Below are 13,928 nucleotides of genomic sequence, written 5' to 3'. Positions count from 1 at the left end.
AATTTATAGACAGTGGAGGATTCGGGAGAGGTTTCAGTTCAGTGACCCTTCATCAGAACCAGTTCTAAAACGTTAACTTTGCTTCTCTCTCCACAGATGCTGTCAGACCTGCTGAGTGTTGCCAGCATTCCAGCATCTGCAGTATTTTGCTTTTATTTTAGGTCAGACACTGTGCCCGTTTTGCCAAGATGACATCATGCTCAAGTTTCTGCACAAACTCATAAGCATAACCAGATTGTAAATTCCCCTATGAACCAGTGCAATCGAGCAGCGTAGCCAATCATAACTGATTGGTGACTGAACAAGGCATTCTTCAGTGTCACAGAGGAGTGGGACTGGCAGGGGATGAGCTATTCTTCAATTGACTGATTTAATGTTTTGGCTCTTACTTTTTAATTGGCTTTAATGGACTCTTGGCAAGGACTGTATGTACCAAGAGCAGATCAAAGCAGTCAATTCAAACCACGCAGATGTATCCCGTTCTCCTGGAATTGACCAAATTTAAACTTTAAAAAAAAAGGGGTCTTGGGATGTTCACATCAGTAGCCAGGCCAGCATTTATTGTCCATCCCTAACTGCCCTTGAGGAGGTGGTGGTGAGCTGCCTTCTTGAACCATTTCAATCCATGTGGGGTAGGTACGCGCACAGCACTGTTAGGAAGGGAGTTCCAAGATTTTGACCCAACAAGAGTGAAGGAACAGCGATACAGTTGCAAGTCAGGATGGTATGTGGTTTGGATGGGAAGTTGCAAGTGGTGTTCCCATGCGTCTGCTGCCCTTGTCCTTCTAGGTGGTCGAGGTCAAAGATTTGGAAGGTGTCGAAGGAGCCTTGGCAAGTTGCTGAATTTAAAGTAAAACTGCAACAACATCAATAGAAGCACAAGAGTGTCAGGCTTCAATTGACTGCTGGTCACTGCAGGTCAGGTCATTATCCTGCACCCAAGTATCTGGGTGAACACACCTGAATGGTACAATGGGTGAAAAAGTGCCGTGCGGACATGGGAACGTGGCCAGCTTTTTAGGCAAACAGCATAAAAGACCACGGGTTCTCCAGCACGAAGTGGTTATAAGTGCAACTCACACGAACCAGGAGTAGGCTTTTCTGCCCCTTGAGCCTGCTCCGCCATTCTGTAAGATATGTTTTGTGAACTCAACTCACTTTCCAGCCTCCCCCCGATACCCTTTTGACTCCCTTGTTTGTCAAGAATCTGTCTAGCTGTGCCTTAAAAACAATGACACTGCCTCCGCTCTCTGGGGAAGCAGGTTCCACAGACTCACGATCCTCAGAAAAAAAATTCTCCTCATCTCGGTCTTAAATGGGAGAGCCCTTATTTTTAAACTGTGCCCCCCCCCTAGCTTTAGTCTCTCCCACAAGAGAAAACCTGTTCAAATTCCACCCAGGCAAGACCCTCAGGATCTTGTATGTTTCAATAAGATCACCTCTCATCCTTCTAAACTTCAATGACTCACGCTTAAAATGCGGTTATCTTTTCCGCCACGGCATTCCATTCTGTCCGGACCCCACTGATATCTGGGGAGGAATTGTGCAGAAATGCAATGCTATTGTTTCAGCAAACCAGCCTGGATGCACTCGGAATTCATTGCCTTTACCAGTTGAGCTGTTTTGCATCTCAGAATACATATGAAAATCAACATCTCCTTTGCATTCGCTACACACTTTTCTGATCTCCGTATTTATAGAGGCTGTGACTGCATCAGCATCAGGAGGTCTGTAGACAACTCCCAGCAAAGCCTTGCATCCTTCGTTGGTTCTCAATTCTACCCAGTGTTTCCGCTGCTTGCTCCCCTGATCGAATTTATATTCCTTCAACTGCTCTCCCCATTTCCCTGCCCTTCTGAAAAACCTTCCAGCTTGGAATGTTAAGCCCAGTAGCCAGGTCCCTGTAATGGCTACTGCATTATAATGCCAATAAAGATACCTAGATACCTGTGGTAACCATGCTGACTCCAGGCTCATAGCCACACTGCCTGTTTATTACTGGGGAATGGTGGCAGGGTGGGGGGGGGAATAAAGAGGGCCAGTGGTGTGGTTCAGACAGGTTGCCTGGCTATACCCGGGGGTCCGGGCTGCCTCGAGCATTCTCAAACAAAATGCCTCACTTACTTGTAGAGGGCAGTGATTCTCTTCAGTGACGTCGCCACCGTGTACAAATTATCCTCATCAGTCTCTCCCACCTGGAACCACAAATAGCAGCATCAGTCACATCCATCTGAACACACTGTCCTTCATGCCCCCTCCCCACCCCCCAACCTTCTCAGCTCACTCTCAATAACTTGCATTTATATAGTGCCTTAACGTAGGAAAACGTCCCAAGGCGATTCACAGGACGGCTATCAGGCAGAATTTGACACCAAGCAAGATAAGGTGGCCAAAGCCTTGTTCAAAGAAATAGTGCTTAAGGACTGACAGAAAAGGAGAGAAAGGAGGAGAGGCTTCGTGAAGAAATTCCAAAGTTTAGGACCTCAGCAGCTGAAAATTAAAGTAGAGGATGCTCAAGAGGCCAATATTAGAGTAGTGCAGAGATCTGGGAGGGTTGTTAAGTTGGAGGAAATTGCCATGGAGAGATTTGAAAAATTGAGGTGTTGTCAGACTGGGAGCCAGCCATTTGCTGCCTTGACAGCAACACTCACATCCCACGAAAGACTAAGAAAAAGCCTCGTGCTGACAGTAATCCCAGTCACTCGCTGCTCATTCGCATACTCCCTCCAGATAGTAGTGAAGCCATGGTCGACTCACCTCATGCAGCAGCTCCTCAACGGAATGAGTGAATACCGCGACCAGGGTGTCGACAATCTGGCTGCGAGCAATGTCCACACGGTTATGGATGGTGTAGTCCTCGTTACACAAGGTGTAGTATGCCCGACTACAGGCCTCCAAAACGTCCATCTCGGTGTGCTTCTCAACAATGTCCCGGATCTGCTTCAGCAGAAGGTCCAGATACTGGCAATGGGAAGGGAGAGAGAGTTAGCAGGTACATGGAGAGGGTGCTGATGGCAGGCTTGGGGCGGGTGTGGGGGTAAAAAGGGGCAACGTAGGGATAAGCAAGAGCGCTATCACAGCACCCATCCCCTCCCACACCCAGTCTTACCTTCTCCAGTCGTCTGCTGCAATAAATGTCCAGATCGAAGAAACTTGGGATCTTCAACAGATTTGCAACTTTCTCAGCATCCGCAGAATACTGAAAAAAAAAAATTAAGGATCATGCATTGGTAAACTCTCCTCCCCCTCAGTAAACAGTCCTTCAGTAAAAGGCCACCCTTTGTTAAACACCCTCCACCCACCTCAACAGCTTCACCATAACTCGGAGCTGTGGGATGTCCCTGTCCCCTCCACTTACATAAGAACATAAGAAATAGGAGCAGGAATAGACCATTCAGCCCCCTGACCCTGCTCCATCATTCAACATGATCATGGCTGATCTTCCTCCTCAACTCCAATGGCCCGCCCACTCCCCATATCCATCAATTCCCTGAGAAATCAAAAATCTATCCATCGCAGTCTAAAATATATTCAACGATGGAGCATTCTACCCTCTGGAGGTAGAAAGTACCAAAGATTCACAACCCTTTGAGTGAAGACATTTCTCCTCATCACAGTCCTAAATAATCAAGACCTGATCCCGAGACTGGGCCCCCGTGTTCCAGATTCCCCAGCCAGGGGAAACAACCTCTACCCTGTCAAGCCCCTTCAGAATTTGTATGTTTCAATGAGATCATCTCATTCTTCTAAACCCCAGAGAGTACAGGTCCAATTTACTCAGGCTTTCATCATTGGACAACCCTCTCACCTCAGGAACCAAGCTGGTGAACCTTCGCTGTATCGCATCCAAGGCGAGTATATCCCTCCTTGTAGCAGAGAACAAAACTGCATCCAACACTCCAGTCTCACGAAAGCCCCAACAATTGTAACAAAACTTTCTTATTCTTGTATTCCACTCCCCTTGCAATAAAGGCCAACATGCCACATTCCTTGCTGTACCTACATGTTAATTTTGTGCTCCTTGTACAAGTACACCCAAGTCTATCAACATCAACGTTTAGAAGTTCACACCTTTAAAAAATTTGCTGCTTTTACTATCAAACTGAATATCCTCACTTCCCCACATTATACTGCACCTGCCACCTTGTTGCCCACTCACTTACAGTGTCTATATCTCTTTGCAGCCTCGGTGCCCTCCTCACAGCTTATATTCTAACCTAACTTTGTATTGTCAGCAAACCTAGATACATTACTCTCATTCTCGGCATCTCACTCATTGATATAGATTGTAAATAGCTGAGGCACCAGCACTGATCCTTTTTATTTATTTATTTATTTTTATTTATTTAGAGATACAGTACTGTAACAGGCCCTTCAGCCCACCGAGTCTGTGCCGACCAAGAACCACCCATTTATACTAACCCGACATTAATCCCATATTCCCTACCACCTACCGACACTAGGGGCAATTTACAATGGCCAATTTACCTATCACCTGCAAGTCTTTGGCGGTGGGAGGAAACCGGAGCACCCGGCGAAAACCCACGCAGACACAGGGAGAACTTGCAAACTCCGCACAGGCAGTACCCAGAATTGAACCCGGGTCCCTGGAGCTGTGAGGCTGCGGTGCTAACCACTGCGCCACTTGCGGCACTCCATTTGTCACAGCCTGCCAACTTGAAAATGCTCAGTTTATTCCTACTCTCTGCTTCCTATCTGATAACCAATCCTCTGTCCATACTAACATATCACCCCCAACTCCCTCAGCCCTTACCTTGTATATTAACCTTTCATGTGACACCTTATTGAAAGCCTTTTGGAAATCCAAGTTTACTACATCAACCAGTTCCCCTTTATCTGCCCTACTGGTTACACCCTCAAAAATCTCAAACTTGTACAACACGATATTGCTGCTGTAAACCATGTTGACTTTGCCTGATAATACTATGATTTTCTAAGTGCATTGTTAAGACTTTGTTAAAATTAGATTCCAGAATTTTTCCAATAACTGATGTCAGGCTAACTGGCCTGTAGTTCCCAGTTTTCTCTCTCTCTCCTTGCTTAAATAGCCATGTTATATTTGCTAACTTCCAAACAGCTGCGACTGTTCTAGAATCTAGGGAAGCTTGGAAAATTATAATCAGCGCATCCACTATCTCTGCAGCTACCCCTTTTAGAGCCCTACGACGTAGGCCATCGGGTCCTGGGGATTCGTCGGTTTTTAGGCATCCAAGTTTCTCCAATTCTTCTTCTCTGTTCTGAAGGTCCTCACTCTTATTAGCTCCTAGGTTACCCTCTATTTCTGGTATGTAATTTGGATCTTCTGTGAAGACAGAGACACCAAATATTTGTTTAACGTTTCTGCCATTTCCATATTCCCCACGATAATTTCTCCTGTCTCTGCCTCGAAGGGACCAATGTTTACTTTAGCAACTCTCCTTTTTATATATTTGTAAAAGTTCCTACAATCGTTTTTTGTAGTCTTGTCTACTCTCGTGGTCCATTATTTCCCTTTTTATCAACTATTTTGTCACCTGTTGGTTTCTAAAATGCTCCCACACCTCAAGCTTACTTCTATTCTTTGCAACATTCTAAGCCTCTTCTTTAAATCTAAATTTACTTTATTCATTCATGGGATGTGGGCATCGCTGGCCAGGCCAGCATTTATTGCCCATCCCTAATTGCCCTTGAGAAGGTGGTGGTGAGCTGCCTTCTTGAACCGCTGCAGTCCATTTGGGGTAGGCACACCCACAGTGCTGTTAGAAAGGGAGTTCCAGGATTTTGACCCAGCAACAGTGAAGGAATGGCGATATAGTTCCAAGTCAGGATGGTGTGTGACTTGGAGGGGAACCTGCAGGTGGTGGTGTTCCCATGTATTTGCTGCCCTTGTCCTTCTCGTTGGTAGAGGTCATGCGTTTGGAAGGTGCTGTCTAAGGAGCCTTGGTGCATTGCTGCAGTGCATCTTGTAGATGGTACACACTGCTGCCACTGTGCATCGGTGGTGGAGGGAGTGAATCTTTGTGGATGGGGTGCCAATCAAGCGGGCTGCTTTGTCCTGGATGGTATCAAGCTTCTTGAGTGTTGTTGGAGCTGCACCCATCCAGGCAAGTGGAGAGTATTCCATCACACTCCTGACTTGTACCTTGTCGATGGTGGAAAGGCTTTGGGGAGTCAGGTGGTGAGTTACTCGCCTCAGGATTCCTAGCCTCTGACCTGCTCTTGTAGCCACGGTATTTATACAGCTACTCCAGTTCAGTTTCTGGTCAATGGTAGCCCCTAGGATGTTGATAGTGGGGGATTCAGCGATGGTAATGCAGCTGAAAGTCAAGGGGAGATGGTTAGATTCTCGCTTGTTGGAGATGGTCATTGCCTGGCACTTGTGTGGCATGAATGTTACTTGCCACTTATCAGTCCAAGCCTGGATATTGTCCAGGTCTTGCTGCATTTCGACACGGACTGCTTCAGTATCTGAGGAGTCACAAATGGTGAACATTGTGCAATCAGCGAACATCCCCCTTCTGACCTTATGAGTGAAGAAAGGTCATTGATGAAGCAGCTGAAGATGGTTGGGCCGAGGACACTACCCTGAGGAACTCCTGCAGTGATGTCCTGGAGCTCAGATGATTGACCTCCAACAACCACAACCATCTTCCTTTGTGCTCGGTATGACTCCAGCCAGCGGAGGGTTTTCCTCGATTCCCATTGAATCCAGTTTTGCTAGGGCTCCTTGATACCATACTCGGTCAACTGCTGCCTTGATGTCAAGTGCAGTCACTCTCACCTCACTTCTTGAGTTCAGCTCTTTTGTCCATGTTTGAACCAAGGCTGTGATGAGGTCAGGTGCTGAGTGGCCCCGTCAGAACCCAAACTGAGCGTCACTGTGCAGGCTATTGCTAAGTAAGTGCTGCTTGATGGCACTGTTGATGACACCTTCCATCACGTTACTGATGATTGAGAGTAGGCTGTTGGGGTGGTAATTGGCCGGGTTGGACTTGTCCTGTTTTTTGTGTACTCAACATACCTGGGCAATTTTCCACATTGCAGGGTAGATGCCAGTGTTGCCAAGCTGTTCTAGTACAGCTACTAGGGGTGCGGCAAGTTCTGGAGCACAGGACTTCAGTACTATTGCCGGAATATTGTCAGGGCCCGTAGCTTTTGCAGTATCCAGTGCCTTCAGTCGTTTCTTGATATCACGCGGAGTGAATCAAATTGGCTGAAGTCTGGCATGTGTGATGCTGGGGACTTCAGGAGGAGGCCGAGATGGATCATCAACTCGGCACTTCTGGCTGAAGATTGTTGCAAATGCTTCAGCCTTATCTTTCACACTGATGTGCTGGGCTCCCCCATCATTGAGGATGGGGATATTTGTGGAGCCACCTCCTCCAGTTAGTTGTTTAATTGTCCACCACCATTCACGGCTGGATGTGGCAGGACTGCAGAGCTTAGATCTGATCCGTTGGTTATGGGATCGCTTAGCTCTGTCTATCGCATGCTGCTTACGCAGTTTGGCACGCAGATAGTCCTGTGTTGTAGCTTCACCAGGTTGACACCTCATTTTGAGGTATGCCTGGTGCTGCTCCTCGCATGCCCTCCTGCACTCTTCATTGAAGCAGGGTTGGTCTCCTGGCTTGATGGTAATGGTAGAGTGGGGGATATGGCGGGCCATGAGGTTACAGATTGTGGTTGAGTACAATTCTGCTGATGGCCCACAGCACCTCATGGATGCCCAGTTTTGCATTGCTAGATCTGTTCGAAATCTATCCCATTTAGCACCCCTTTAAATCTAAAACTATCCTGAACTTCCCTAGTAAGCCACGGATGGTTATCTTTTAATGGAATGCATTTTGTTAAACATTTTGAATGTCAGCCCAGGGCAGTTCTCCTTTCATACCTATGTAATTGGCTTTAAGTTTAAGATTCTTGTTTGGGACTGGTATGTTGCTTTTAAGCTTAATATGAATTCAATTACATTATAATCACTTCCCTCCCCCACCCCCCCCCCCCCCCCCCCCGAGACTGGCTTTCCAGGAGATTATTAATTATACTTGCCTTATTGCACATTACTAGATCAAAAATAGCTCTATCCGCAGCTTATTCCACAACATATTGTTCCAGGAAAGTATTGCAAAAGCATTTTACAAACACATCTTCCAGACTATCTTTACCAATTCGATTTGTCCAATCTATGAAGAGGATTAAAGTCCCTCACGATTATTACATTGCCTTTGTTACGAGCTCCAATTATTTCTTACTTAATGCTCTGTCCACCTAGGCACCCGAAACGACAACAGCGGCACAGTGGTTAGCACCGCTGCCTCACAGCTTCAGCGACCCGGGTTCAATTCTGGGTATTGCCTGTGTGGAGTTTGCAAGTTCTCCGTGTCTGCGTGGGTTTCCTCCGGGTGCTCCGGTTTCCTCCCACATGCCAAAGATTTGCAGGTTGATAGGCAAATTGGCCATTATAAATTGCCCCTAGAATAGGTAGGTGGTAGGGAAATATAGGGACAGGTGGGGATGTGATAGGAATATGGGATTAGTGTAGGATTAGTATAAATGGGTGGTTGATGGTCGGCACAAACTCGGTGGGCCGAAGGGCCTGTTTCAGTGCTGTATCTCTAAATCTAAACCCAGCCCCGTCGACCCTGCAAAGTCCTCCTTACTAACATCTGGGGGCTTCTGCCAAAGTTGGGAGAGCTGTCCCACAGACTAGTCAAACAACAGTCTGACATCGTCGTACTCACGGAATCATACCTTACAAGCAAAGTCCCAGACACTGCCATCACCATCCCCGGGTACATCCTGTCCCACCGGCAGGACAGACCCAGCACAGGTAGCGGGACAGTGGTATACAGTAGGGAGTGAGTTGCCCTGGGAGTCCTCAACATCGACTCCGGACCCCATGAAGTCTCATGGCATCAGGTCAAACATGAGCAAGGAAACCTCCTGCTGATTACCACCCACCGCCCTCCCTCAGCTGATGAGTCAATACTCCTCCATGTTGAACACCACTTGGAGGAAGCACTGCGGGTGGCAAGGGCACAGAATGTACTCTGGATGGAGGGCTTCAATGTCCATCACCAAGAGTGGCTCGGTAGTTGAATACTCTCCACTTGCCTGGATGGGTGCAGCTCCAACAACACTCAAGAAGCTCGACACCATCCAGGACAAAGCAGCCCGCTTGATTGGCACCAAATCCTCAAACATTCACTCCCTCCACCACCGATGCATAGTGGCAGCAGTGTGTACCATCTACAAGATGCACTGCAACAACGCACCAAGGCTCCTTAGACAGCACCTTCCAAACCCGCAACCTCGACCAACTAGAAGGACAAGGGCAGCAAATGCATGGGAACACCACCACCTGCAAGTTCCCCTCCAAGTCACACACCATCCTGACTCGGAACTATATCGCTGTTCCTCCACTGTCGCTGGGTCAAAATCCTGGAACTCCCTTCCTAACAGCACTGTGGGTATACCTACCCCACATGGACTGCAGCGGTTCAAGAAGGCAGCACACCTTCTCAGGGGCAATTAGGGATGGGCAATGAATGCTGGCCTAGCCAGTGACGCCCACATCCCATGAGTGAATAAAAAGAAACTTTCAAACCCTTGCAACATTCTTGTAAATCTCCTCTGTACACTCTCCCACCCCTTACCTTGGCCAGGAGCTGTGGGATGATGACAATTAGATGCTCCGTCAGTTTAACCCGGTCATCCATCTGTTGCTTCTTCTCTTTCACAGTCAGCAGCTGTTGTACAACATGAAAATTAGAGCATTCAAGCTAGAGATTGCAGGGTCACCCGATCCACACTGCACTGACCCCTCACCCTCCAGGGCCACCAGATCCACACTGCACTGACCCCTCACCCTCCTGGGTCACCCGATGCACACTGCACTGACCCCTCACGCTTTGGGGTCACTCGATGCACACTGCACTGACCCCTCGCCCTCCGGGGTCACCCGATCTACACTGCACTGACCCCTCACCCTCCGGGGTCACCCGGTCCACATTGCACTGACCCCTGACCCGCTAGGGTCACCTGATCCACACCATACTGACCCCTCACCGAACCCGTAAACAGGGTCACCTCATGCAGACAAGCAAACCCCTCACCCACCAGCCACTGCAGGATAATTTTCTCAATGCGATGCCCAGACCCAGAATGGTCAGGCATACAGCTGCAGGTATTTATCTGGCTTTGCCAGATTCAGTGGGGTATGGGAGTGGGGGTGCGAAGGGAGCAGGGGTCTGGGAAGAAAATGGGTCAGAGCTGGCTGACGCCAGGTAGTTGAGGCGCACTCTCACAGTAACAGATAGATGAGATCCCCATCAGCAAACAGCTGTGGTTGGAGGGGTGGGCGGTGAAACAGGAAAACACTCAGCAGGCTGCTGACAGTGCTGCAGGACCCACAGGAACGGCAGAGCAAAGAAGAACTCCTTAACCGCCTGCCTCCAACAAGGTCCCTGCCTTCCCTCACTGAGGGCCCCGCCACACAAAACCCTATCCATCAAGGGCAGAGTCTCTCAGAAACCGCACCCCACAGAGGGCTCAACACCCCCACCCAAGGGCTCTAATTAGATTAGATTAGAGATACAGCACTGAAACAGGCCCTTCGGCCCACCGAGTCTGTGCCGAACATCAACCACCCATTTATACTAATCCTACACTAATCCCATATTCCTACCAAACATTCCCACCTGTCCCTATATTTCCCTACCACCTACCTATACTAGTGACAATTTATAATGGCCAATTTACCTATCAACCTGCAAGTCTTTTGGCTTGTGGGAGGAAACCGGAGCACCCGGAGAAAACCCCACGCAGACACAGGGAGAACTTGCAAACTCCACACAGGCAGTACCCAGAATCGAACCCGGGTCCCTGGAGCTGTGAGGCTGCGGTGCTAACCACTGCGCCACTGTGCCGCCCTAATCTCCTACCAACATCCGCCCCCACCTCCCCACCCGACCCAAGCTATTCTCAGACTCTTAAGAGGATGTCCAGGAGGCCTGGAGACACGGTCATACCTTTTTTCCCGAAAGCCTGCCAATGGGTGGGTGACCCTCCACAGCCTGTCGCATCGAGCACACCATCAGTTCAATCAGAGCACCCTCCTCTTGATCGCTGAGACCTGCAACACAGGCAAACAACTGGTTAAAAACAAAGGAACCAGCTCCCAATCACAGACCACAATAACCCCCCATCTGAGCCTGGCCCCACACCTCCGCTCACCCCTGCCTGGTGCAGCCCCCACACACCCGGTCCTAATCCAGCAGCATGAACGCCTTAGGTGAGACACTGACAGTCTGGTTATAGGCTGCAAGCTCTCAGTTGAGAATCTCACCCATCATCACACTGAACTGGCTACAGCATCACATCGTTGAGGCACCTCCTGCTGTGTCACTGCACCACTCCACTCACACCAGGAACTCATCAGACACACCCATGCTCACACCCAGTCCACAGCTGGGAACTCACCTTCCTCATCTTCTCCAATCTCTTCCAGTAGCAACTCGGTCATCCCTTCCCAATCCTTCAGGACTGACCCAGCATGGTCCCACAGACTGTCCACCAGGTATGCACAGTGCTCATGCAGCTGAGGAGGATAAATAGAACCAAAGTGGATCAACATTCAGGACAGGAAGAGAGAGAGAAACAGTTACCTTTGTCTGCATTTGAGAGTCATTTCATCTGCTCTAATGGGGAAGATTACACAACCTGGTTCAATGGGCAGGGTTAGATATAGCTCTTGGGTCTAAAGAGATCAAAGGGTTTGGGCGAAAGTGGGAACAGGTTACTGAGTTGAATGATCAGCCATGATCATAATGAATGGCGGAGCAGGCTCGAGGGGCCGAATGGCCTACTCCTGCTCCTATTTTCTATGTTTCTATGACAGGCTTTGGGGAGACAGGAGGTGAGTTACTCACCAGAGAATTCCCAGCCTCTGACCTGCTCTTGTCGCCACAGTGTTTATATGGTTGCTCCAGTTCAGTTTCTGGTCAATGGTAGCCCCTCGGATGTTGATAGTGGAGGATTCAGTGAGCGCAATGCCATTGAATATCAAGGGGAGATGGTTAGATTCTCTCTTGTTGGAGATGGTCATTGTCTGGCACTTGTGTGGCACTAATGTTACTTGCCACTTATCAGCCCAAGCCTGCATATTGTCCAGGTCTTGCTGCATTTCTACACTGACTGCTTCAGTATCTGAGGAGTCGCGAATGGTGCTGAACATTGTGCAATCATCAACGAACATCCCCACTTCTGACCTTATGATTGAAGGAAGGTCATTGATAAAGCAGCTGAAGATAGTTGGGCCTAGGACACTACCCTGAGGAACTCCTGCAGTGATGTCCTGGAGCTCAGATGATTGACCTCCAACAACCACAACCATCTTCCTTTGCGTTAGGTATGACTCCAACCAGCGGAGAGTTTTCCGATTCCCATTGACCTCAGTTTTGCTAGGGCTCCTTGATGCCATACTCGGTCAAATGCTGCCTTGATGTCAAGGGCAATCACTCTCACCTCACCTCTTGAGTTCAGCTCTTTTGTCCATGTAGATATAGGGATAGTGCCAGAGGACTGGAGAACTGCAAATGTTATACCATTGTTCAAAAAAGGGTGTAAGGATAAGCCCAGCAACTACAGACCAATCAGTTTAACTTCAGTGGTGGGAAAGATTTTAGAAATGCTCAGTGAGGATAAAATTAACAAGTCAGCACAGATCTGTTATGGGCAAATCATGGTTAACTACTTTCAGTTTTTTGATGAGGTAATAGAGAGGGTTGATGAGGGCAATGAGGTTGATGTGGTGTACATGGACTTCCAAAAGGCACTTGATAAAGTGCCAAACAGGCTGGTCAGCAAAGCTGAATCCCATGTAATAAAAGGGACAGTAGCAGCATGGATACGAAATTGGCTGAGTGACAGGAAACAGAATAGTGGTGAACAGTTGTTTTTCAGACTGGAGGAAGGTATATAGAGGGGTTCCCCAGGGGTCCGTACTAGGACCAGTGCTTTTCTTGATCTATATTAGTGACCTAGACTTGGGTATACAGGGCACAATTTCAAAATTTGCAGAGGGCACAAAACTTGAAGTACTGTTAACTTTGAGGAGAATAGCGTTAACTTCAAGAGGACATAGACAGGCTGACTGAATGGGAGGACATGGGGCAGATGAAATTTAATGCAGAGAAGTGTGAAGTGATACATTTTGGTCGGAAGAACGAGGAGAGGCAATATAAAATAAAGGGTACAGTTCTAAAAGGGGGTGCAGGAACAGAGGGACCTGGGCACAAATCATTGAAGGTGGCAGGGCAGGTTGAGAAAGCAGTTAATAAGGCATAATGGATTCTGGGCTTTATAAATGGAGAGAGTATAAAAGCAAGGAAATCATGTGAACTTTATTAAACACTGGCTTGGCCTCAACAGGAGTATGGTGTTCAATTCTGGGCACCATACTTTAAAAAGGATGTGAAGGCATTGGAGAGGGTGCAGAAAAGATTTACGAGAATGGTTCCAGGCATGAGAGACTCGTTATGTGGATAGATTGGAAAAGCTGGGACTGTTCTGTAGAGAAAGTTGAGAGGAGATTTGATAGAGGTGTTCAAAATCATGAGAGGCCCGGACAGAGTAGACAGAGTGAAATTGTTCCCATTGGTGGAAGGGTCGAGAACCAGAGGACACCAAGTTAAGTGACTGGCAAATGAACCAGAGGCGACAGAAGGAAAACCTTTTTTTTTTAAATGCAGTGAGAGGTTCGGATCTGGAATGCACTGCCTGGCAGCGTGGTGGACGCTGGTTCAATCGAGACTTCAGAAGGGAATTGGTTAATTATCTGATAATATTTGCAGGGCTACGGGGAAAAGGCAGGGGCATGGGATCAGCTGAGTGCTCTCGCAGAGAGGTGGCAAGTACAAGACAGGCCA

General features: G+C 48.1%; 1 protein-coding gene across 2 annotated transcripts in view; it reads right to left on the bottom strand.

The window, feature by feature from the left end:
* LOC137357510 (cohesin subunit SA-1-like) overlaps positions 1-13,928 on the bottom strand; it is an 86,060-nt gene that overhangs the window by 38,814 nt on the left and 33,318 nt on the right. For both annotated transcript variants that reach the window (XM_068023859.1, XM_068023860.1), the window contains exons 17-22: positions 11,482-11,599; positions 11,031-11,134; positions 9,657-9,749; positions 3,110-3,199; positions 2,758-2,961; positions 2,125-2,195 (exon numbers count right to left, since the gene is read on the bottom strand). In XM_068023859.1, the coding sequence (XP_067879960.1) occupies positions 2,125-2,195; positions 2,758-2,961; positions 3,110-3,199; positions 9,657-9,749; positions 11,031-11,134; positions 11,482-11,599 (680 nt within the window). The remainder of the gene's footprint in view (positions 1-2,124; positions 2,196-2,757; positions 2,962-3,109; positions 3,200-9,656; positions 9,750-11,030; positions 11,135-11,481; positions 11,600-13,928) is intronic.

Source organism: Heterodontus francisci, chromosome 48 (assembly GCF_036365525.1).
Source record: "Heterodontus francisci isolate sHetFra1 chromosome 48, sHetFra1.hap1, whole genome shotgun sequence".
Lineage (NCBI taxonomy): Eukaryota > Metazoa > Chordata > Chondrichthyes > Heterodontiformes > Heterodontidae > Heterodontus > Heterodontus francisci.
This window is presented reverse-complemented; position numbering and strand designations above follow the sequence as displayed.